At 37.5% G+C, this 26,560-nt stretch overlaps 1 protein-coding gene across 3 annotated transcripts in view; it reads right to left on the minus strand.

Moving 5' to 3' along the window:
• Mob1b (MOB kinase activator 1B) overlaps nucleotides 1–26,560 on the minus strand; it is an 86,825-nt gene that overhangs the window by 27,274 nt on the left and 32,991 nt on the right. For 2 of the 3 annotated variants that reach the window (XM_004871742.4, XM_087184582.1), the window contains exon 2: nucleotides 7,369–7,535. In XM_004871742.4, the coding sequence (XP_004871799.1) occupies nucleotides 7,369–7,535 (167 nt within the window). Of the gene's footprint in view, nucleotides 1–7,368; nucleotides 7,536–20,826; nucleotides 21,286–26,560 lie in introns of those variants that run through there. The other variant, XM_021249807.2, reaches the window with a different exon arrangement.

Here is a 26,560-nt window from a genome sequence, read left to right on the forward strand (position 1 = left end):
TTTTACACAATATCGTAGGAACAGACGTTGAGGATCACAACCCCAGGAAGCAAAGCAGAATGAACCCATTTGGCACAACAAGAAATTAAATGTGGAGGGGGAGAACACAACAAAAAGAAAAAGTCATGGCAATGACAAGTCAATACATTTCAGTTATAACCATCAACGTTAATGGTCTCAATTCACAAATCAAAAGAAATAGATTGGCAGAATGGGTCAAGAAGAAAAATCCAACACTATGCTGCATACAAGAAACACACTTAATTCAAAATGAAACTCATAGACTGAAAGTCAAAGGGTGGAAAACAATACTCCATGTGACGGGAACCCGAAAAAAGCAGGAGTAGCTATGCTCTTGGCAGATCAAGTAAATTTCAAACCAACACTGACTAAGAGAGACAAAGAAGGACACTACATCCTTGCAAAGGGATCAATCCAACAGGAAGAGATGACAATCATAAATATCTATGCACCAAACACTAGTGCACCCAACTATATAAAACAAATACTAACAGACATGAAAAGTCATATATCCACTAACACAATAGTAGTGGGGGACCTCAACAACCCACTGTCACAAATAAATCAACTAGACTAAAAATAAGTAATGAAATACAACGCAATCGAACTCTTGAACAAATGAACTTAATAGATGTTTATAGAGTGTTCCACCCCACAAAATCAGAATACACATTCTTCTCAGCTGCACATGGATCATTCTCCAAAACAGACCACATACTCACACATAGAGCATGTTTAAGTAAGTGCAAAGGAACTGAAGTTAACCCCTGTATATTATCAGACCAGAGTGGGGTGAAATTGGAGATCAATAGCAAAAGAAACTCAAAAAATTTCATAAACACGTGGAAATTGAACAACACACTTCTGAATAACCAATGGGTCACAGAGGAAATTAAAGAAGAAATCAGACAGTTCCTTCACTTAAATGACAATGACAATACAACATATTTCAATCTATGGGACACAATGAAAGCAGTCTTACGAGGGAAATTCAGAGCAGTGAATACGCATATTAGGAAAACAGAACAAGCCCAATTAAACAACCTGATGCTGAACCTCAAGCTTCAAGAAAAAGAAGAGCAGGACAACCCCAAAGCTCATACAAGGGAGGAAATTATAAAGATCAGATGAGAAATCAATGCAATGGAGACTAAAAGAACGATACAAAAAAATCAATGAAGTCCAGAGTTGGTTCTTCAAAAGAATCAACAAAATTGACAAACCCTTAGCCAACCTTATCAGAAAAAGGAAAGAAAAGGCCCAAATCCATGTAATTAGGAATGAAAAGGGTGAAATTACAACAGACCCAGGAGAAATCCAGAGGATCATCAATACCTACTTCCAGAACCTACACACCATTAAGATGGAAAACACAGAAGAAATGGACAGATTCCTAGATAGATACGAATTACCAAAGTTGAACGAAGAAGACCTAAAAATTCTAAACAATCCAATATCAACCAATGAAATTGAAAATGTAATTAAAAACTGACCAATTAAGAAAAGCCCAGGTCCTGATGGCTTCACTGCTGAATTCTACAAGACATTTGGAGAGGAACTACTGCCACTGCTGTTTAAACTCTTCAATGAAATTGAAAGGGAAGCAATACTCCAAAATTCATTCCTGGAAGCAAGCATCACCTTGATCCCCAAAGCAAAGAAAGACAATCTCACTAATAAACATAGATGAAAAAATCCTTAATGAGATACTGGCAAATAGAATGCAGAAGATCATCAAGAAGATCATACACCCTGATCAAGTGGGATTCATCCCAGGGGTGCAGGGATGGTTCAACATATACAAATCAATCAATGTAATACACTACTTTAACAGAGCCAAGGACAAAAACCATATGATTATCTCCATAGATGCAGAGAAAACATCTGACAAAATCCAACACGCATCTATGATAAAAACCCTACAAAAAATTGGAATAGACAGTCTCTACCTCAATCTGATAAAAGCCATCTATGAAAAACCAACAGCCAATATCATACTAAATGGTCAAAAACTGAAATCCTTCACACTAAAATCAGGAACAAGACATGGATGTCCACTATCACCACTCCTGTTCAATACAGTTTTGGAAACATTAGCCACGGAAATTAGACAAGAGAAAGGAATAAATATAAGAAATAAAGAAGTCAAGTTGTCATTGTTTGCAGATGACATGATACTCTATATAGAAGACCCCAAGAACTCCACCAAAAGTCTTCTAGACTTAATAACCAAATTCAGTAGAGTAGCTAGATACAAGGCCAACACACAAAAATCAATAGCTTTCCTCTCCATGAACAACAGACTCACTGAGAAATAGGACAGACAATTCCTTTCACAATGGTATGCAGAAAACTGAAATACCTAGGAATCAACCTAACGAAAGAAATCAAAGAACTCTACTCTGAAAGCTATAGCACTCTGCAAAGAGAGACCGAAGATGATATCAGAAAATGGACAAACATCCCCTGCTCCTGGGTAGGATCAACATAGTGAAAATGGCCATACTTCCAAAACTGCTATATAGAATCAGTGCAATACCAATTGAAATTCCAGCAGCATACTTCACAGATCTTGAGAAAACAATCCAAAAATTCATTTCGAACAAGAAGAGACCCAGAATAGCAAAAGCCATTCTAGGTAACAGAGACATGGCAGGGGGTATCACAATCCCCAACCTGCAACTCTACTACAAAGCTACTGTGATAAAAACAGCATGGTACTGGCAAAGAAACAGACCTGAGGACCAGTGGAACAGATTAGAAGATGCAGAAACAACACCAGACACACTCAGCCATCTCATCTTCGATGAAGGAGCCAAACACCCTCACTGGAGGAAAGATAGCCTCTTTAACAAATAGTGCTGGAAAAATTGGGTTTCAACTTGCCAAAAGACTAAAACTAGACCTATATCTCTCACCATGCACTGAAATAAAATCGAAATGGATTAAAGATCTAAATATTAAAATAGAAACTCTGAACCAGTTGGAACAGAGGTTAGGTAGAACTCTTGAAGACATTGGTGTAGGAAAAGATTTTATGAACAAAACCTCAGTTGCCCGTGAACTAGCACAATCAACAAGTGGGATCTCTTCTTATTGAAAGGCCTCTACACAGCAAGAAAAACCACCAGCAGTGTGAAGAGACAACCCACAATGTGGGAAAAAATCTTCACCTGCTCTTCCTCAGAAAAGGTCTACTGTCTCGAATCTATAAAGAACTTAAAAAAATCAGACCTCTCAAATTTAAAGACCCAATCCAAAAATGGGCATCTGAAATGAATAGGTATTTCTCAGACAAAGAAGTAGAAATAGCAAATAAATACATGAAAAAATGTTCAACATCACTGGTCATTCGAGAGATGCAAATGAAAACAAAGCTGAGATTCCACTTCACTCCAGAAAGAATGGCTGCTATCATGAAATCAACCAATAACAAATGCTGGTGGGGCTGTGGGGAAAGAAGAACCCTGCTCCACTGCTGGTGGGAGTGTAGACTGGTGCAACCACTGTGGAAATCAGTACGGAGATACCTCAAAGAAGTAGGACTGGAAGTCCCATTTGACCCAGCTATTCCACTGCTGGGGATCTTCCCCAAAGAATTAAAAGAATCATACCACAGTGATATATGTGCGCCCATGTTCATAGCAGCACAGTTTGTAATAGCTAAAACTTGGAAACAGCCCAAATGCCTATCAACTGGAGACTGGATCAACAAAAATGTGGTTTTTTTATAAAATGGAGTACTACTCAGTCATAAAAAATGAGAAATTAGAGACATTTATAGCTAAGTGGATGCATATTGAGGTAATACTCTTAAGTGAAATAAATAGGACACACATGTATAAATACCGAATAGTTTCTTTAGTGTAAGAAACTGAAAGTGTAAAGAAGGACTAAAATGTGTAATAGGTAATGGGAAATAGGAAGAAAAGGGGCAAAGGGGAAGGAAGTGGGAGGGCTAAGGGAAAGGATAGAAGGGAATGGGATTAATATGAGAAAATGGAAAAATAGGAACAAAATCTTTGTAAATAGGAAGGACTGGAGGGGTTGAAGGGAGGGCTGGGCAAGGGTGAAAAATAAGAACCAAGAGAGATTATGTAAAAGCACAAACTTTCAATGATGAATGTCATTATATTGTATACCTAAAATGTACCAATGATAAGAATGAATAATCGATAATGCAAAATAGGAAGAAAAGGTCCAAAGGGGTAGGGGTAGTGGGAGGGGTAGGGGGAAGGAAAGAAGGGAAAGGAAAAATGCTGAGAAATGGAGAAAATGGAAATAAAGTCTTTGTAAATAGGGAAGAGTGGACGGGGTGAAGGGAGGGCTAGGAATGGGGAAAAAATAAGAACCAAGATGCATTATGTAAAGGTACAATTCCCAATGAGAAATGTAATTGTGTTGCATACCAAAAATATACCAATAAAAGAATTTAACAAAAAAAAATAAAATAAATAAAACAATCATCTGTATTCCTATAAATATATATCTTCTCAAATTCTCAAGCAGAAGGGAATGCATATTTGTGAGTTTAAGGCTCAGCTTTATGCACTCCTTGCATTAACTATCCTGAGCACTGCCATCCTTTATAAAACCAAATTTCCAGAGCAGCAAAAGAAAAGACTATAAAAGATATCAAAGTTCGTTATCAATCAAAGTAGGACAGGATTGAGCATTACATTAAATTTAATCCCCAGTTTTCTTCTGCTCTTTTACCTCAGTGAGCCAAGATTTACTAACGACTCTACAACAATAATTCTTATATTATCTTCCACATAAGTGAGAACTTATGCTTTTTGAAACAGACACACAGGTCTGAATTCCAACTCCTAAGCTTATCAGTTGAGTTACTTAATCTCAGTGAACTTCACTTATCTACCTTCAAAACCAAATTTATCATGGAGCACTAATGTGACTACCATAAAATAGGAATTAGTTTCCTTCTCAAACTAAGATTCAGTCTCAGAATTCTGTGGCATATCATCTTTATACGCTATCCACTCTGCTTTTTGCAGAACCCTAACCCTGCTTTCTGTCCTCTTTAAAAGTTATAATTTCCTTATCTTTCTTCTAGTAAAATGTCTAAAATCAGACCTCGGCTTAGACAACCTACTGAGTATGTACATTTACTATTAATGTACATGCAGCAAGCATACTGAAGCCAAAAGGCCATTAAAATATCAATCTTATCAATAACTCCTTTACTCAATTATGCACTCAAAGTGTTTTCCTAATAAGTCAGTGAGGAGAAATAACTGTAGTCTCAAACACTAGTCAGATGATGAAATGTAATTTGGAAGCATTATGATCAATAAGGAAAATTTTAGAGTCCAACATTTTACTCAAACAGTATTTTTTCGAAACAGAATTATACATTCTAAGTAGATATTCTACAGATTCAGTCCCAAGTAATTTTTGTCCAACTAGAACTGTGAAATGCCTGTAAAATTTTAAATGTTCTCAAAGTTCTCGGCATTTCAGTAGTATAGATTCAGATCTAGCAACTGAGACAGAGAAAATACAAGCAGAAAAATGATTACTTGCTTTTATGCTTAAAAATGAGAATCTCTTGTACAGAAGCTCCATTCTTACATGTTTTTCTTATTATTCATTAAGTTTATTGGTACATTTTAGGTATACAACATGATGACATTCATCACTGGCAATCTGTACTTTTACATGATACATCTTAGTTCTTATTTTTTCCCCATTCCCCTGCCCTGCCTTCAACCCCTCCACCCCTCCCTATTTACAAAGACTTTGTTTCCTTTTCTCATATTTTTTCCTTTCCCTTCTTTCCTTGCCCCTTCCCTCCCATTTCCCCTTCCCCTTTGGACCTTTTCTTCCCATTTCACATTATCTATTATACATTTTTTTTTTTTTTGGTACCAGGGATCGAACTCGGGTCCTTGCGGTTGCACAGCAGGCGGGGAAACCACTGAGCTAAATCCTCGGCCCCTATTATACATTTTGATCCTTATTTACTTTCAGTTTCTCACACCAAAGAAACTATCTGGTATTTACACATGTGTGTCCTATATATTTCACATAAGAGTGTGGCCTCAATGTGCATCCATTTAGCTATAAATGTCTCTAGTTTCTCCTTACATTTTTAAAATTAGTAAATGAACTCTCAAACAAGTAGTACACATACACAAGTAAAAAAATTGTTTTAAATGTATGTGCATATTAGAAATTTATTCTGATTATTATCTTTGAAGTGCCACCAAACCATCTTACTCATCAATAAAGCAAACAAATCACTTTATTTCAAATAGCTACTCTCTTGATCTAGGAGGAAAATCATATTATAATAATACAGCTCTTGTGCAAATGTTGTCACAGCAAAGTTTTATGACCTATCAATAAGATCTGGTTCCTAAATGTTATTAGTGAGTAGTAGCTCAGTTTATAAATCACTGACATTTCAAATTACAAGATACTATCAAGTGTTTAGAAAAATACTGTTTTTCTTTTCCTTAATTAAAACCTACACATTTAGAAGTTTTCAATTAAATATCATTTTAATTTAATTCATATAAATTTCCTTCAATTATAAAACTCATCAGTTTTTCACTGATGTTTTAAAACTCTGAACCTTTTATTCCCCAACTTACTCTAGCTTAATTCCCAAGAATGTATTTTACTTACATGGTTTTTTCCCCCCTAGGAGTTAAAGATTATCTCATATCTTACTAATTGCACAAAATCACTGCTGAATTCTTTTAAAAAATAAGTTGAATTTAGACAAATAAATATGCTGAGAGAGGCAATTTAACAAAATGATTAGACTCTGAAATCTATACCTATATATGAGGCTTGCCATTCAATAGCTGTATAACTTATGCAAGCTACTAATCTTTCTGTCTTAGCTTCCTTTATCTATTAAACTAGTATAACTACCTACATCACAAGGTTATAAAGATGAAATGAAATCATACATGTAAAAAAGACAACAGAGTGCCAGACATGTGTCTGGCAAATATTACCCCAGTGAAAATAATAAATCTGCTTTATAATACACTATAACAGCAAACAATTTCTTAAAACTTCATTTTTAGCCAGACATGGTAGTAAATGCCTGTAATCCCAGCATTTAAGAGTCTGAGGCAGGAGGATCACCATATGTTCAAGGCCACCCTGGGCCTGGAATACATAGCGACACCCAAAAAACAAACAAAAAACATTTCATTTTCAGAAATTAAATACCATAAAGCCTCAAGATGGATTATGGTATGACTGTATTGCAATACTAGGTTGCTAACATATCCTGCAATAAAGATCACCTTAGCACTGTCCTGCAATGAGACTACTAACCTAATTCAGAGAAACAGGAAGGCTACTTACTGTTAACTGCAACCCACTCATTCAGATCTTCTCCCTCAGGAAGCATGACAGCCATCCTGAGGTTGCCACTGCCAAGGGTAGCTTCTGCATGTTTTAAGAGCTCATACTGGTGAGAACCCTCTGGTATATTTTTCTTTGGTTTAAAAGTTTTAGAAGAGCGACTGCCACTATAAACAAAAAAGAAGAAACATAAAGATATTTCAATTTTTAAGGCAAGATCATCAGAGTCCACTATGCTATATCACCAGATACAATAATATATAGTTGATCTTAAATAACAGCAAATATACTTTTAGCATTCAACGTAAACTGTATTGGCTACTTAAATTCTGGTAATATAATTGCTATAACTAATGCATTCTCTACTCAAAAGACCTATAAACTTTCTTCTACATTCCCTACTCTAACTCAGAAGAAAAAAAATAACTTTGCTACAATTAATCTAGCTCTTCACAACAAATTGATGACCTAGGATTATTAACTGTAAACTACAAAGACAACTACTTCCATTATTATCATTTTATTCCTTCTTCACTCCTATTCTCTCATTCTAACAACAAATAAATTTATATTCTTATAAGAAACATAGAGATATAATGCTCTATCTGTAAACAGAAACATATAGCCAGCCAGGGTGATGCACGCCTGTATCCCAGCATCCTGAGAGACTGAGACAAGCAGATGGCAAGCAGGAGCCAGCCTGAGCAACTTAGCAACTTGGTGAGACCTTGTCTCAAAATTCTACAGGACAGGGCACACTGTGGGATGCAGTTCAGTGTGAGACATTCTTAAGCTTGGACAGCCTGGGCAATATAGTGAGTTCAGGGCCAGCCTGAACTATATAGTGAGACCTGTCTCAAAAAAAAAAAACAACCTCAAAACAAAACAAAAAAATTAGTTAAAAAAAGATTAAAGGGCTGGAGACTTAGCTCAGTGCTCTCAGTCAACCATGTATGCCAAAGGTGTCTGTATCATGGTGGGGCGGGGGCCGGGGGGTTAAGATATATGAATGCACAGCTTCAAAATTTTTCAGAAGCATAAAGCTGGCTTATCACCCCACTCTCAGAAGAGATAACACTTACTAGAATCTTATATTTCTTCCCACTCTATGGCTGTACAAACTTAAGAATGTTTGCGCATACTTCCGTGTCTTTTTACACAACAGGAGCACACAGTTGTATACTAAATAATGTTTTTCATTTAATACATCAAGGAGATTGTTGTACATTAAGGCATAATTACATCTACCATATTCCTCTTGAACATTCATAAAACTTCCTGCTCTGCCCATATCACAATGTAGTTAACCAGCCCCTACTGATAAACATAGAAGTCATCTCCAGTCACTGGATACTGTAAACCATCCTGCACGAAGCATCTTTATGCACATGCATATATGAAAAGATCCCTAGACCTGCTGCTAACTGGCAGGTACACTTTCAAATTTTGTAAAATGTTTATTTTTCCCCAAATAAATTACATCATTTCAGGGCTAGGGATTTAGCTTAGTGGTTCTGCCGCCTGCTTCCCAAGAGCAAGGACCCAAGTTCAATCCCCGGTACCAAAAAAAAAAAAAAATTACATCCTTTTAAAATCCCAGTAACAATGTATAAAAATAGCTGAGCTTTAAGGACAGTGATTAAATTGCTAATTTCTTTTTCCAGCTCCCAACACAGCTCACAACCATGGGGAATTTAGGGCTTTCTGCCTGAAAACTGAGTATCACACTGTGTATAAAGGGGTAGTGTATTAATAGGTCACAGTATAACCTGAGGCCATTGCTTTTCAAATAAACATCCTAGACATTCAGGTTTGTTTTCCCTGGTCCTTTTGCTCCTACTTGAAGGCAAACCAATTTTCAGAGCAAGACAGGGTGGCCTATCTAGTAAATAACTCAGGCCTAGAAACATCTCTGAACATGTATCTCTTATAGTCTTCCAATTTAATTTATCTTTTATAAATTTAAACATCATATGATTCCTCTTTGAGATCATACAGAACATGTCAGGTTCCATAATGACACCAAGATTAATTCCCATAAACCATTTCCTACCATCTCACCTATCACAATGCTTAAACTCTTTCACTCCAACTATTAATGAAGTTATTTTCTAAGTTGGAATGCAGAATCTTAAGGTTGAAGGACAGAAGGGTAAGAGGAGTATATTTACAAAGATCTAAAAATCAAGACACACTAGTAGTGGTTAAAAGAGATGTATGTCAGATATGGTGGTGCACACCTGTAATCCCAGCAGTCAGAACGAGAGGCAGGAGGATAGCTGTGAATTTGAGGCCAGCCTGGACTACACAGTGAGTTCAAAGCCAGCCTGAACTATATAACAAGACCCTGCTGCCAAAAAAAAAAAGAAAGAAAAATAGATACTTGTATAAATTTGATACTGAAGAGTATGACAACTTATTCAAAGTCACAATCAAATTAACATCTATTAATTTGTATCAACAGTTCCATGCCTTTAAGGTTAAGTGATTTTCTGACAACACAGCTAATTACATGGCAGAACTGGGATTCAGTCAACAGTCCATTATTTTGAACAGCTGAATCTCAGCACTTTACTGAGTCTTACTTAGCTTCCTCATCTATAAAATGGGAGTGGTAACACCTACATTACTAATGAACCCTGTGGCAAGAACTCTATCAATATTAGTTCTCTTTGTTCTGCCTCTAGGTACAGAGCTGATACTCACATCAGTGGCTCCTCTACAAGTCTAATACTAAAGAACAGGCACTGGATAAATATTTGCTAAATGATAGTTCCAAGGATCTTCAAGTTGAGGATTTCTACTTGGGACAGTAATGACGGTAATTATTGTTTATATTTCCTGAAGGATTTGTGCTCAGAAGTATTTTATATGCAGCATCTCATTTAATCCCCATTAACTATGATATACATGCTACTATTTTCTTTATTTTATAACGTGAAATACATAATTTACCCAAGATTATAAAAGCGGTACATTAAAGAACTTAGATTTACAATAAGCAGGATCACTTTTTATTAAAAAGCTTCTGCACGGCAAGAGAAACCACCAACAGTGTGAAGAGACAACCCACAATGTGGGAAAAACTCTTCACCTACTGTTCCTCAAAGGTCTACTATCTCAAATCTACAAAGAACTTAAAAAAAATCAGACCTCTCAAATTTAAAGACCCAATCCAAAAATGGGCATCTGAAATGAACAGACATTTCTCAGACAAAGAAGTAGAAATAGCAAATAAACATATGAAAAAGTGTTCAACATCACTGGTCATTTGAGAGATGCAAAGGAAAACAACTCTGAGGTTCTACCTCACTCCAGGAAGAATGGCTGCTATCATGAAATCAACCAATAACAAATGCTGGCTGGGCTGTGGGGAAAGAGGATCCCCGCTCCACTGCTGGTGGGAGTGTAGACTGGTGCAACCACTGTGGAAATCAGTATGGAGATACCTCAAAGAACTAGGACTGGAAGTCTCATTTGACCCCACTATTCCCCTGCTGGGTATCTTCCTCAAAGAATTAAAAGAATCATACCACGGTGATATATGTGCACCCCTGTTCATAGCAGCACAATTTGTAATAGCTAAACTTGGAAGCAGACCAAATGCCCATCAACTGGAGACTGGATAAAGATGTGGGGTTTTTTATAAAATGGAGTACTACTCAGCCATAAAAAATGAGAAATTAAGAGACATTTATAGCTAAATGGATGCACACTGAGGCGATACTCTTAAGTGAAATAAATAGGACACACGTGTAAATGCCAAATAGTTTCTCTAGTGTGAGAAACTGAAAGTGTAAATAAGGTCTAAAAGGTATAATAGATAATGTGAAATGGGAAGAAAAGGGGAAAGGGGGAAGTGGGAGAGGTAGGGGAAAGGAAAGAAGGGAATGGAATTAATATGAGAAAATGAAAAAATGGAAACAAAGTCTTTGCAAATAGGGAGGGATGGAGGGGTCGAAGGGAGGGCAGGGGAAGGGTGAAAAATAAGAACCAAGAGAGACTATGTAAAGGTGCAAATTTCCAATGATGAATGTCATTATGTCGTATACTTAAAATGTACCAATAAAATAAAATTTTGAAAAAAAAGAACTTAGATTTAAATCTATAAAACCCATTTTCAACTCTGGGACTCTGGTACAACATGTACTTAACAGTTGTTGAGGGCCTGGGTTCAGTCCTCCTCACCTAAGTAAACAAACCTCATTCTCTTACCCACCATGCAATACTAGTCAGGGTTTTACCCTTATTTTATTTTCTATTCAATTTTTTCTAACAATTTTCTTCATGTATTACCATATTTTAATGAAATTACAATACAAGACTAATTCACACTAAGAGTATGACACATTTTAAAAGCAATCTTCAAAATGTCTAATTCTGGGGCCAGGGATTTAGCTCAGTGGTGCTGCTACCTGCCTTGCAAACACAAGGTACTGAGTTTGATCCCCGGTACCATAAAAAAGTCTAATTCTGTTTCCTTTCCTCACACTCTAATTTACATGAATACTTATCATGTACTTTGCCATGAGGGAAAATTCAAACTCCATCTGATAATAATTTCTACTTAATGTTTGCCAAATACATTCATGCTTTCAAACAGGCTGATATACACTTCAAAACGTGTTAGTTGTTCAAAATGGAATGTGTCCTAGAAATAAGTCTAAAAGCTCTAACTAATGAAAAGAATTTTTTTTTTTTTTTTTTTTTTTTTGGTAACAAGGATCAAACTCAGGACCTTGGGCTTTCGAGGTAGGCAGCAGAACCACTGAGCTAAATTCCCAGCCCCTGAAAAGATGATTTTAATTTAAGAAAGACAGCAGTGTGAATAAGCATCCTCAGTACTGATAGGTAGTGCTATTATTTTTGTTACTGTTAGAAAAGTGAGAAATCCTTAACCTGGCTGGAAAACAATAAAGAACAGTATCAGCAGAACAGAAATTAAGAAATTCTGGTAAGACTTAAAAGCTTATAATATGTGGTGACAGGGAAAGAAATCTTTAAACACCTAGGGTTCACATACCTAGTAGAGGTCAGTGTGAAGATAAAAGTGATTACCTCCAAATTCATAATTTGGACTATAGGAGAGAGACACTGGGGTACTTCAGGAGAGACTTTGTGGCAACTTGACCAGAGTTTGCTGAATCCCAATAATCTCCTCTGCTAATCTTTTACTTAGAAGTAGGAAAGTGTCAGTGGCTTTATAACATTAAGCTAGCTTAGAACAGGGGACATGGGAAGACTGCAACCTCACCATCAGGGTCTGGGACCCCAAAAGCGAGAACCTACAGCATTCCTGTGTAGTCAGCCTCATACTCCTTCCTATTTCCAAAAAAAATCTCTTGTAATAAGACTGTGTTTACCAAGAAGGAAACTAAAAGCCAAGAGTATAAAACACACAAGTGAGCAGACAACTCCAAATCATCAAGTATTTCTATACCATGAAAGAGCTACAGAACTATAATACCTTTAGGAAAGAGACGCTATTATTTCCTTGAAACATAGGCAATTACAAAAAGAAACATCGTGGCACACACTTGTAATCTCAATTTGCAGGAAGCTGAGGCAGGAAGATAAGTTCAAGGGCAGCCTCAACACCTGAGATTCTGTGTGGAAAAAAAATTAAAAGGGATGGGGATGGGGGCAATGCACTTTCCAGTCCCCCTTCTGTCTCTCTTAGACAGAAAGCTACCTTTCTCTCAATAAATTCTTCCTACTCAAAAAAAAAAAGGATGGGGATGTAGATCACCGGTAAAACAATCTTGGGTTAAACCCCCAGTCCTGAAAAGAACAAGAAAAACAAAAATTTAAACCCAGGGAAGGGTAGAGGGACTGAAGTTCTTTAACAAGGGAGGTCAAGTCAAAAGATAATGTCTCTGGGTCAGTTAATAAAATAATCTGTGTTTCAAATATGACTGATTATAACAATGGCTGCACAACCCTAGAAAAATACTAAAACACATTGAATTATATACTTTAAATGGATGGTTTGTGAATAGTATGAAAATAAAACTAGTGTTTATTTACAGGGCACTAAAGAAAGGTAAACATTGACACAAATATGGTCAACTGATCTTTGACAAAGGAAGAAAGGCAATTTTCTGGAGAAAGTGGTCTTTTCAACAAATGGTGTGGAAATATTCAAAAATATGAATATGCAAAATATTAAAATATGCAAAAAATAAAACAAATCTAGACCAGATCTTACACTTCTCACAAAAATTAATGTGAATACAATCTTATGTCTAAATATGATATACATATTTATAATGATACACATATTATAAAAATACAGTATTATAGAACTTCTAGGAGAAAATCTATACAACTTTGGATTTGGTAGTAAGTTTTTAGATACAAAACCATCGTGAAAGGAAAAAAAATCAGTAAACTAAAATTTACAAAATTTAAACTTCTGTCAAAGACACTAAAGAAAATTAAGAAAAACCACAGACTGGCAGAAAAACTTTTGCAAACTATATAGATTATTATATAATAAAGGATTTGTGTACAAATATACGAAAAGCACTTACAATCCAATATTAAGAAAACTACCCGATGAAGAAATGGGTAAAGGAGATGAACAAACTCCAACAAGGATGAGCAGATGGCAAATAAGGACATAAAAAAGTGCTGACCATCATTAGTCATGAGAGAACTGCCAATCAAAACAATGAGCTAGCACTGCATGTTTATTAGAATGGTTACCATTCAAGTGTCAGAAAGTATAAATGCTAATGATGGGGAAAAGTTTTAGGCTGCTTAGTAGATTAGCTGTTAAAAGTAGTTGTAGAAGCAAAATAGGTAGTGTATCCCTTCAAAAACTTGTCTTAGCCCGTTGATTTTGTTGTCTAAATTGAAGGTTATATAGCTCCTTTGATCTGTAGCTCTACTATAGATAATGTCTTAGAAACAAAGTTGCAAACCTTGAGTCAATTTGTGATATATGTGCCCTAACTGTCCTGTTTGTGCCTGTAATCAGTGATAGAAACCACCTGTAACCATTAAGCAGAAACTGGAATTTTGTTTGCTCAGCAAAGACCACTAGGGATGAGATAATGGATAAAAAAGATATAAGAAGGCAACACTGAACAAAGGGTGCACGGAAAGACCAGACTGGTTTCTGGGGGTCCCACCTGCTTGCAAGTAGAACTTTTATTATTTTACCCGAATTCTGTGTCTCCATGTATTTCTGTGATTTTCTGGAACATTTGGTTTCCTGACCAGGAATCGGGAATGAAATAGCCCTTTTGGGCATCGGCCGGAACCCCACCAGAGGGAGCGGCTGTCTGTTTCAAGAGGAAAGGCACGCGCCTGGAACTAATTTCCTAGGCTCCCCAACAGAACATGGAGACCCGCTCACCAGCTGCGGATCATTCAAACCCGAGACGGAGGACGACAGAAGGAGGGTTGCTGCTGTTGGTGTCTCGTCTCTCTTTCCTTTGCTGGGTGAGAAACCCGGGGAAACCCCCTAGTCATTAACATTTGGTTTCGCTTTGATTTCACTTTGTGAATTTGTATTTTGTAACTTTGGGCAAATACAGCACAGGGGCCTGATCACCCCTTGTGCTTTGCCATTTGGAAAGATAGCTCCTCCCATTTGTTTTGGTTCACTTTGTGAACTTTGGGCAAAAATAGTGCAGGGGCCCAATCACCCCTTGTGCTTTGCCATTTGGGGAGGTAGCTTCTTTCATTTGTTTTGGTTACGGTTAGGGGGTCACCAGGAGGGAATGTGATAACTTCTGAATAAATGTGTGAGTGAAAGAGTTCTGGATAGCAGAGTGAGTGGAACGAGCTGTGGTACCAAGACAAGGGGGAAGCGCTTGCGCTTAAAGAATCCTCCCCGAGTCGCGGAACTTGTATGTGGTCTGTCACAGAACTTGTGTGTGGTCGCATTTAACAAAGGCACAATGGTGAGCTTAGGCGACAGCCCACCTTAGCCTGAATGGACCTTAAAATGGCTGAGAAGCCTGCAGCCAGGCAGGAGAATGAGTGATTTCCCCACCTTGGTTGTCGTGCGTCTCCATACAAGGATACCCATACACACCAACACTCTGATCGGCCGATCGTGGGGACAGAAACGTCTCGTCCTACTGTTCTGAAATGCAGGCTTAAGAATTTTAAGAAAGGTTTTACTAGAAATTATGGTATTAAGATGAAACCCCAAAATCATAGAACCTTTTTTGAGTTAGAATGGTCCACACTTTGCCCATCTTGGGCAACTGAGAGATCCCTAGATGAGGGTCTCGTCTCATCCATCTGGCTAACAGTCACCGCCCCTGGACAGGAATATCCAGATCAATTTCACTATATTGATTTATGGCTCAAATTGTGCCACAGAATGCCTCCTTGGCTTCATACATGCACCCTGGAAGCAAAACAATATCCTGGTCCTCCATCAGAAAGAGAACAATGCTGCAAAGGAACTGGTCCTTTCAGATCCAGACTGAGAGAATTTAGACTTTCCCCCTTCTTTTGGGTTGCTAAATTCACAAGTACAGAGGAGGTAGGGACAAAAGCATGAGAACTATTTGGCTTTGGAGCACCAGAGGGTACATGCTGTGGTCAGACTCAGAGAGGATCGAATAGGGCTTACACTCAAATTGGGAAAAAAAACTGAAAAGAGAAAATAAGTAATGGATTGAAAACAGCTAAGAAAGCTCTGAAGGCCATAAAATAAAGCCAAAGAAAGTAAGAAATTTTACGAGAAATCAAGTTACAAATTTTAACTAATTGATAAATGTATCTGTGTTTCAGTTTGAGTTGATGTTTAGTTGGTGTGCTTAAAATATTTATTGTACATTGCAAATTCTTCAATTGTAATTACAGGGTTAATTTGCTCTTTTCTGCACTTTGTTGATAAAGAACTCAAAGTTACTAACGTTCTATTGGCACCCAAATTTGAAGTGTAACAATCTGAGAACAAAAAAGGGACACTTTAAAATTTTAAGAGCTAAACACAAGTTTATGATAAAGTCTATAGTGAGATAAAAAATATTAAAAGCTATACAATTTTGATATAAAAAACATTTTTGCATGTTTGCCTTGTTAGAAAAATAGAGATACACAAGACCAGAAGGCTTATGTATGTCAAAAGATGAGTGAAAGTGATTTATCAAGAAATTATATATGTTTGTTGGTTTCAAGTTTGTTAAGAAAAGTTGAAATATGTTTATATTGCTTGTCATCAAAGGGTTAAATTCTAAGTATGTTACTATAATATGTGTACATTGGTCATCTTCAAAGAGTTTAAGCCAGGGATGTAGCTCAGTGGTTCCCGTGCCTGCCTCCCAAGCAGAAGGACAGGAGTTCAATCCCCAGTACCAAAGAGTTTAAGAGCCAACAGGTTACAATATGACCTCCTCCTTTAGAGTGAGTTAAAAAAAAAAGACTGTTGGGAAAAGGCACAAATAGACCAAGGTGTGGTATTTGAGATTTGACTTTAAAAAAAAACAAAGGAGGCTAGGTCCAGAGAAAAATAAAGTCATTTATTCTCTGCCAAGACCCCTCTAAAATACTTCAATTATTTGATTCCATCTTTGCTATCCATCGTCCTAATTGGGAGGACTGTAAAGAACTTTGTAGAACACGAGAAATCCAGATGCTTGGCATGAACAGCAGTTTCCAGTAAATGTGTGGCCCGACTGGAATCCCAATACCACATGCAGGAAAGCTTAAGCAATTATCGGATGGCCCTCCTGGCAGGGATAAGAGCTGCCAGTAAAAGGCCTATAAATATGATTAAAGTGCTAAAAACACAGCAGGAGCCCGATAAGAGCCCTGAGAGATTTTATGAGCGGCTCTTCGAAGTTTACAGAATATATATACCTTTTGATCCTGCTGTTTCAGATAACCATCAGTTAATATGACTTTTCTGACCCAGTCAGCTCCAGATATTAGAAGGAAAATTCAAAAGCAAGAAACTTGGGAGGGTATGAATGTAACACAACTGTTGCAATTGGCTAGGAAAGTGTATATGAACAGAGTCAGTGTGAGAGAAGGAACGAGTTAAAAGGGAAGATGAACGAGATAAGAGGCAGGCCAAGTACATAGCAGTGGCTATGGGAGCCAAGGTAGAGAAAGAAAAAGAAAGGGAACAAAATCAGAAGGAAAGCAAAAGAGAGGTTTAAACATGAGGACTTAAGATTGTGACCAGTGTGCATACTGCAGAGAGAAGGGACATTGTAAGAACAAGTGCCCATAGCTCAAAGAAAAGAAAAAGCAGAAATTAAAGGAAATATACTGGTACGCTGTTACCTGTGATGGAAGATAGTGTCTGACACAGACCAGGCTTGATGGAGTTAGGCCCCCACGAGCCCATGGTCAATATAATGATTGGGGCCCAAAATATGTCCTTGATGGTAGACAGCGGAACAGAGCACTATGATTTACTGTTATGCAGCCTGACCCAAAAACAATGCTGGGAAGGCACAAAAGGATTGTTGCTGCGCTTACAGGAAACTGAATATAAGGTATCATGGAAGAAAGCCCAGATTTGTGTACAGCATGTTAAATATTTAGGATTTCAAATAACGCAGGGCATTGGCTATCTAGGAAATGGAAAAAACAGGTTATTAGTGCCATTCCTGAACCCCAAACAAAGAGAAAGCTGAGGGACGTTTTTGGGGCAACAGGCTTCTGTAGAATTTGGATTCCTGGTTTTGCAGGGATCACTAAACTTCTTTATGAAGCCTTAAAGGGAAAAGAAGAAAATCATTTACTTTGGGCTACAGAACAAAAAGATGCTTTTAAGAAACTAAAACTGACCTTAGCAGCCACCCCTGCTTTAGGCATACCGGATGTAAAGCGGCCTTTTACTCTGTATGTGACTGAAAAACCCACATGCCCCTTGGAGTGCTGACCCAAGAAGTAGGCCCATGGAATCAACCAGGGGCATACCTGTCTAAGAATTTAGATCCAATAGCAAAAGGATGGCCTCCTTGTCTTTGGGCTTTAGCAGCCTCAGTTCTGCTGATTCAAGCAAACAAGTTGACTTTAGGTCAGGAACTGATTGTGCAGGTTCCACACGCAGTACTGGAACTGCTGAACACAAGGGCACATCGATGGCTCTCAAACAATTGGGTTACTCAGTACTAAGCCCTTCTCTGTGAGAAGCCCCACTTGCAGATTTTCCTGTAAAATCTTTAAATCCTGCTACTTTTTTTTTTCGGTACTGGAGATCGAACTCGGGACCTTGTGCTTTGCAAGGCAGGCAGCAGAACCACTGAGCTAAATCCCCGACCCTAAATCCTGCTACCTTCTTGCCAATGGAGACAGGCCCTCCTGATCACAACTGCTTGAGTGTCACCTATGAGCTCTTTTCCTGCCACCCCAACCTGCAAATGACACCCTTGTCCGATGCTGACCTCGTTCTGTCCACAGATGGGAGGAGCTTCGTGGAAGATGGGGTTCATCATGCTGGATATGCAATAACCACAAAGGATGAGGTGGTCCTAGCTGGGGCTCCTTCCTAATAGCTGGTTGACCCACCATACTGAGCTCTGGATGCTCATACAGGCACTCCAATGGACGAAGAGTAAGAAGGTAAATATATATACAGACTCTCGCTATGCATTTGCTACACCGCACATCCATGGCATGATTGAGAGCAAGGTCTTCTCACAGCAGAAGGAAAGCAAATCAAGTATACACAGGAAATTGTACAGTTGCTAGAGGCAGTGTGGGTACCTAGCAAAGTTGCAGTAATACATTGTTCAGGACATCAGAAAGGCAGAGACTTCATTGCACCAGGTAATAATAAAACAGACCTGGATGCTGGATGTCAGTAAAGACAACACACTCAAAGCCCTGTTCTCACCACTCTGGAGGCTGGTCAGTCAATGCACGAAGAATGGGAGCACTGACAAAGACAACATGGACCATTGTGCTATGCCAGATCACCATTGCTCTAAGTTTCTCTGTTTTTGAACTGCGGATGTTTAAGCCTAGTGCTGAAAAATTTCATGAGCAATATGTGACTCTTAAAATGGTAGAATGGGAACCGGAAGGCTATCCATTTACAATGTTCTTTGATGCCTGCCCAAAGGAACATTATGGGGAACCTAGGGTAACTTCTGACTGTGGGGGCTATTCTAATGAGAAATTACATTGCAAAGAGAAAGCAAAAGTTTGGATCAATGGCTCCCTTGTTGGACGAACCACTGGTAATTGTGACAACTGTAAACAAGGTCAATGTAATCCTATATCTATGTATATGCCAGCCCTATGGGATGCTGTTTGGCTACAAGGAGTAATATATCAAATTTATATAGGAAGCTATGCATTCACTTCTGAAATACCCCTCCAGGGTTACTGAAAATGGTACATGTTTCCTTGGAGGACAAAGGGACAATGACATAAACAACACTTGTACAAATCTAGTCTTGTTAAAGGAAGAAAACAATATGTTTCATTAGGACAAAAGAAATTAGAAAACATCGTGAAAAAAATTCAAGACACAATTCAGGCTTTGGAAACCCAACTAGATTCACTGGTTAATGTCATATTACAAAATAGAGGTGCTCTCGATTTGCTAACAGCCCAGAAAGGAGGAATTTGCTTATTTGTCAGTGAAGAGTGTTGTTATTACACTAATAAATCTGGTATAATACAGGAATCACTAGACAAACTGAAAGATCAGATCATGGATCTTGGTAATGAATTTGGTACAGGAGAACCATCCTATGGAATTAACTTTGACAGGGTGGAAAACTTGGATAGGACCTCTTTTAAGTCCCCTTCTTGTTATAATATTAATATTAATTGCCGGGGATTTAGCTCAGTGGTTCCACTGCCTGCCTCGCAAGCTAAGGACCCGAGTTCGATCACCGGTACCAAAAAAAAAAAAAAAAAAAAAAAAGAGAGAGAATATTAATGTGTGGTCCCTGTGTCATTCAGTGGATTTCAAAATTTATATAGCAGCGTACTGCTGCCACTCAACCCTACCAAATGCTAGTGCTAAGAAATGTAGATAAACTAGATAGAATATATTATGGATAGAAGAATTATCCTGAAGTAAACAGAGGGAAGAATGATGGGGTAAAGTTTTAGACTGCTTAGTAAGTTAGCTATTAAAGTAGCTGTAGAAGCAAAATAGGTAGTGTATCCCTTCTAAAACTTGCCTTAGCCCATTGCTTTTGTTGTCTAAAGTGAAGGTTATATATAGCTCCTTTGATCTGTACCTCTACTATAGATAACATCTTAGAAACAAAGTTGCAAAGCTTGAGTAAATTTGTGATATATGTGCTTTAACTGTCGAGTGTTTGTGCCTGTAATCAATGATAGAAACCACATGTGTCTAACCATTAAGCAGAAACTGGAATTTTATTTGCTCAGCAAAGACCACTAGAGATGAGATAATGGCTAAAAAGGAAACACTGAACAAAGGGCACGTGGACACTGACTAGACCAGCTTCTGGCAGTTCCACCAGCTTGCATGTAGAAATTTTATTATTTTACCTGAATTCTGTGTCTCCATGTATTTCTTTCCATGATTTTCCGAAACACTGATGCAGAAGCAGAGCAGCCTTAAATCTCATTCGCTCTTTGCAGGAATGCAAAAGTGGTTCTGTCAAGGTAGAAGACAGCTGGACTGTTTCCAAGCTAACATAATCTCCACTCAATCTAGTAATCACGCTTGTAGGCACATTTCCATTTGATTTGAAAACCTATGTCCACACAAACACCTGCAAGCAGATGTTAATAAGAGCTTTAATCGCAATCCCCAAAACTGTAAGCAACCAAAAGGCTCTTCAAAGGGAAATTTGATGAACTGTGCTACAACCATTCAATGGAATATTGTGTTCAGTGATGGAAAAGAAAAGATCCATGAAGTCAGAAAAAGACAGACTTAACTGAATACTGCTAAGTGAAAGAAACCATCCTGAAAAATCGATATACTATATGATTCCAAATATATGATATTCTGGCAAAATAAATAGTAAATAATAGTTGCCAGGGGTTCAGAAAGTGGAAGAAGACATGCTATACTCCCAAGGAAACTGAAAACCTATGTTCACATAAAAACTTGTACATTTTTATAGCCAGCCACATAATAGGCAAAACATAGAAACAATACAAAAGTCCACAATGTGATAAACCGTTAAGTGAAAAGTGGTATATTCACACAATAGTGTTCAATCACAATGAATAATGAAATACTAAAGCACACAACATGGATAAATCTTACAAATATTTTGCTAACTGAAAAGAACTTAGATAAAATGGAGCCCACTAAAAACATGTATATATCAGGAAAAGAAAAACCTGTACAAATATTTTAATACTAAATGAAGCACTTTAATACTAAACGAAAAGGTATATAATTCTTTTATTCTCTCTGCAAAAAATAGCAATCCCTAGCCAGGCCTGGTGGTGTATGCTTATAATCCCACTACAATGAGAGGCTGAAACAGGAGAATTTGAAATTCAAGCCCAGTCCAGGTAATTTAGTGAGACTTTGTCCATCAATTAATCAAACAATAAGGACTGGGAATGTAACTCACTGTGAAGCCTCTGGGTTCAATGTCCACTACTGCAAAAAAAAAAGAAAAAAAGAAAAAGGGATCCTATTTTACTAACTCACTGACATATGTACTAAAAAAAGTATGTAGTTGCCGGGGATTTAGCTCAGTGGTTTTGCCACCTGCTATGCAAACGCAAAGACCCGAGTTCGATCTCCGGTACCAAAAAAAAAAAAAATGTACATAGTCAAAAAAAGGAACAAATTGACAGTGGACGGGTGAACAGCGGAGAAATAGTCTCTCCAAGATTTGGTGTCCAGCTGCTGAAATATAGCAACATGAGGGAAAAAAGGAGGGAAGTGGGTACCCAGGGCCCAGCAAAGATCTGAAGCAAGAATTGAAGCCTATGGGGAGAGCAAAGAAAGAGACTTTAATTGGAGAGAAGTAAGTGGCATGTGGCGCTTTCTACCTGAGCCTGGACTCACTGTGTGGGGAAGGGCAGCTCAAACCTGCAGACACACACTGACTGACTACTGACGACCCCAAAAGCCTCCACAGAGAAAAGCACCAGTGGAACGGAGCAGTGGATGCAGCAGACTGGAGTGGCTGGTGAGTTATTCCATTTCAGATATTCCCCAAGAGAGGGTGATTAGCCAGTAGCCATTTTGGAAAGGGGCCAACTGAGCTCAGAACTCAAAGTAGCTGAAGACTGGCTCCATCATGGTGAGGCAAAACCAAGTTCAAGTCAGCAGGAGGTCAAGGAGCTGAGTTCAACCCAGCAGGAGCCACACGGAGTGTTGCAAGCTGAACAAACTAAGTTCCAGCCTTACACCCAGAAACTAGCCTGGACTTCAGAACTAAAGGTACAGCCTTGCTGGGATTATCCATTACCCCACTATAAATCTAGGGCTGGCTTGTTGGGGTTAATCAACACGGATCTGGGCTCTGTGTGCCCAATTTGTCTACCAGTGACAGCAGAGACACTCCTTGAAGTTGACTTTTCTTCCTTTTGTTTTACTTTTCTTTTTGTTCTTGGCTGTTCTTGTTTTTTGTATAAGTGTGAACTCTGATTCTAGTTTTTCTTTTGTTCTGTTCTGTTATTTCTCCCTTCTCTCTTTCCCTCCTATCTTATGCACCAGTTTCCCAAAGTTTGTGTATATTCTTTTGTCCTCCAGCCTTACTTCTAATCCCTTCCTCTATTTCTATTTCTCTATTTTTCCCCCAACCCCTTTTAAATTTTTTCAGCTGAGAATAAAACCACCATGCAGAGGGCATGTTTACTATACACAATTTTCTGGTTCATTTTAGATTTTGTTATATAACCACAAATCTAATTAATGGTTAAAGGTGGCAAATTAATAGTTACCATGGTTTGGCAGTTTCTAGGCTATGATTGATGCTATTGTTATTGCTGATTGTACTACTTTAGTGGAGGTGACATAATTATTCTAATCAGTTGTTCTATCCAGTAAGCCAAGACCAAGACTGCCCAAGAGTCACAATACTATAGGCCAGTGCCAAAGAATGAGGGGCTAGGCCAAATAGGCAGCAACTTTCATCCCCAACAAATTGAAAAGGTAAGCTCTTGCAAAAAAAAAAAAGATTTAAAAAAAGATACAGATTTTTAAAAATAGGAAAATGATGGACACCATGAATGTTCAACATAGGAAAGAAATGTAGTCCATGAAACAGATTCAAATAGATATCCATGAGATTAAAAAAAATCTACTGAAAGTGCAGAATAAGCCAATCTGAATACAGAATATCAGATATAGAAGATAGGTCTGTGTTAGCATCCATGAGAAAAAAAGATTTCTCAAAAATAGCAAGGGATCATAAAAAAACCAACGAACACCTGCTAGATAATGCAACAACAAACAGTAAGATTGATCAAAGTCAATACAAAAGAAAATAGTGCAAACGATATAAAAAAACTGTTCACAGAAATAATGGCACAAAACTTCTCAAGCAGAAAAAATTATTTGACATGCAGATAAGTAAAACATATAGAACTTCAATTAGCAATGATCAAAAAAATTTATACCAAGGTATATATAATAGTCAAGGTTCTTTTCTTATACTTTGTTTTGGTGGTGGTGGTGATGGTGTTGGCTTAGTATTTATTTTACTGCTTGCTTTTAAGTATAAACACTGTTGTTGTTTATTATTATTGTTTATGATTTTTCTTTCTTTCTTTCCTGTCTGTCTTCCTGACCAGTTTCTGAAGGCTTGGGTTATCTTCCTTTCCCTTCAGCTTTGCTTCCAATCTCTATCTCTTCTTTTATTTCTCTATTTTTTCCATTTATCCTTTTTAAGTTTTCTCCACCATTGAGTAAAATCACTCTACTGAGTGGATATTTATTGTATATAATTTCCTGATTTGTCTTAGATCTTGTTGTATATTGAGCAAATATTTACTGTACATTATTTTCTAATTTATCTTAGACCTTCTTATATAACTTAAACCTTGTACCTATAGCTAAAACTGGCAAATTAATAGTTATCACACTTTGACATTTTGTACTCCTTGCTTGATGCTATTGTTGTTACTGACTGTACTACTTTAGCCAAGGTGACATGGTTGTTGTGACCAACTGATTCTCCTTGTATGCCAATACCCTGATTGTCTGGGGCTCATAAACAATACTATAGTCCAGTACCAAAGAAGTGAGTGCTAGGCCAAACAGGCAGCAACAATTCATCGCTAATAAATTGAAGAGGGAGGATCTTGGGACAGGCTCAAAAGCAAAAAGCTAGATGTGCCTATAAGACATCTCTGAAAAGTAGCCATTTCACTATGAGGTCTTGATACTAGTAATAATGCTACCTACCATAAGCAATTTACCAGCCTCATCTCAGAAAACAAACAACAGAAAATGAGAAAATACGGAAAGAAGATACAACCTACATATAGCCCCCAACTCACACAAGGCAAATCAAGGTGGCATTGTGGTGGAAGAAATCAAAAACCTTCCAGATGAATCCTATGAAATGGTGGCAGTGGAAGTAACAAAACAGATCTGTAAGTCTCTTGACAAAAACAAAACAGAGATAATTAAAGAGATGATAACCATTATGAAGGAAATGATTAGTGATCTAGAGTAGATACAGAGTTTTAAAATACAGGAGCTTAAGGCCGGGGATTTAATTCAGTAGTTTTGCCGCCTGCTGCGCAAGCACAAGGACCCAAGTTTGATCTCCGGTACCAAAAAAAAATTAAAAATTAAAAATTAAAAATTAAAAAATAAAATAAAAAATACGGGACCTTAGGAAAGACATGAAACCATGAATGCTCAACATAGAAAAGAACTGGATTCCATAAAGTAGACTCAATTAGAAATTCCAGAGATTCAAAATTCTACAGAGTCAACCAATGTGAAGATTAAATATCCGATCTAGAACACAGAGTTGTGGTTGGCGATCATCAAAGAAAGACTTCTTAAAAATGGCAAGGGACCACAATAAAAAAATCAATCCAAGAGCTGCTAGATGATGCAAAGACAATATAAGACTAACCAGAATCAGTGAAGAATCAGAAGATAGCACAAAGAGCATAAAAAACCTCTTCACAGAAGTAAAAGAACTTGAGACACAGATAAGTGAGGCATGTAGAACTCCAAACAGTCATGATCAGAAAAAAAAACAAAACTATACCAAATCATATAATAGTAAAGATTCCAGAAATGCAATACAGGAACTGATTATTAAAAGCTGTTAAGAGAAAAGAAACAAATCACCTATGAAGGAAAGCCCATCAGAATCACAGCAGACTTCTCAACAAAAGCCATCAAGTTAAGGAAAGCTTGGAGTGAAGTATTTCAAGCTTGCCCCCCCCCAAAAAACACAAACTTCCAATCCAGATTGATGTACCCTGCAAAATTATCTTTTTAAATTGATGAAGAAATAAGGCACTTTCATGACAAAGAACACCTAAAGAATTTCATGACTGCCAAACTAGCAGGCCAAAAAGTTCCAAAGGGTATTCTAGAAAAAGACAAGGAAGACAAGAATTCTAAGAATTTCAATACAATAAATAAATAGAAACAACAACAGGAAAAAAACATGGCAAGGATAAGTCAATACATATCAGTTATAACCATCAATGTATGGTCTCAGTTCACCAATCAAAAGAAACAGACTGGCAGAATGGATCAAAAAGCAAAACACAACAATATGCTGCATATAAGAAACACATATGATTCAAAAAGAAATTCACAGACTGAAAATCAAAGGATGGAAAACAATACTCCATGCAACAGGTACCCAGAAAAAAGCAGGAGTAGCTATTTGCAGACAAAGTGGATTTCAAGCCAAAACTGAAAGAGAAAGTCACTACAAGCTTGTAAAGAGAACAACCCAAGAGGAAGAGATAACAATGATAAACATATATGCAGCAAATATCAGCATACCCAACTATATAAAAAAAATTATACGTGAAAAAATCATAAAACATGAAAAACCAAATAGTACTAATACAACTGTAATGGGGGACCTCAATAATCCACTGTCAAAAATAGATCAACTAGGCAAAATAATCAAAGAAATTCAGAATTAAACACAACTTTTGATCCAATGGCCTTAGTGGATGTCTACAGAGTGTTCCAACCCACAACATCAGAATACACATTCTTCTCGCACACAGGACAGTTTCCAAAACAGATCACATACTAGCTCATAGAACATGCTTAAGTAAATACAAATGAATTGAAATTATCCAACCATATTATCAG

This window comes from Heterocephalus glaber, unplaced genomic scaffold (genome assembly GCF_053883595.1).
Source record: "Heterocephalus glaber isolate CG9 unplaced genomic scaffold, H.glaber_assembly_v1.0 deba00000281, whole genome shotgun sequence".
NCBI lineage: Eukaryota > Metazoa > Chordata > Mammalia > Rodentia > Bathyergidae > Heterocephalus > Heterocephalus glaber.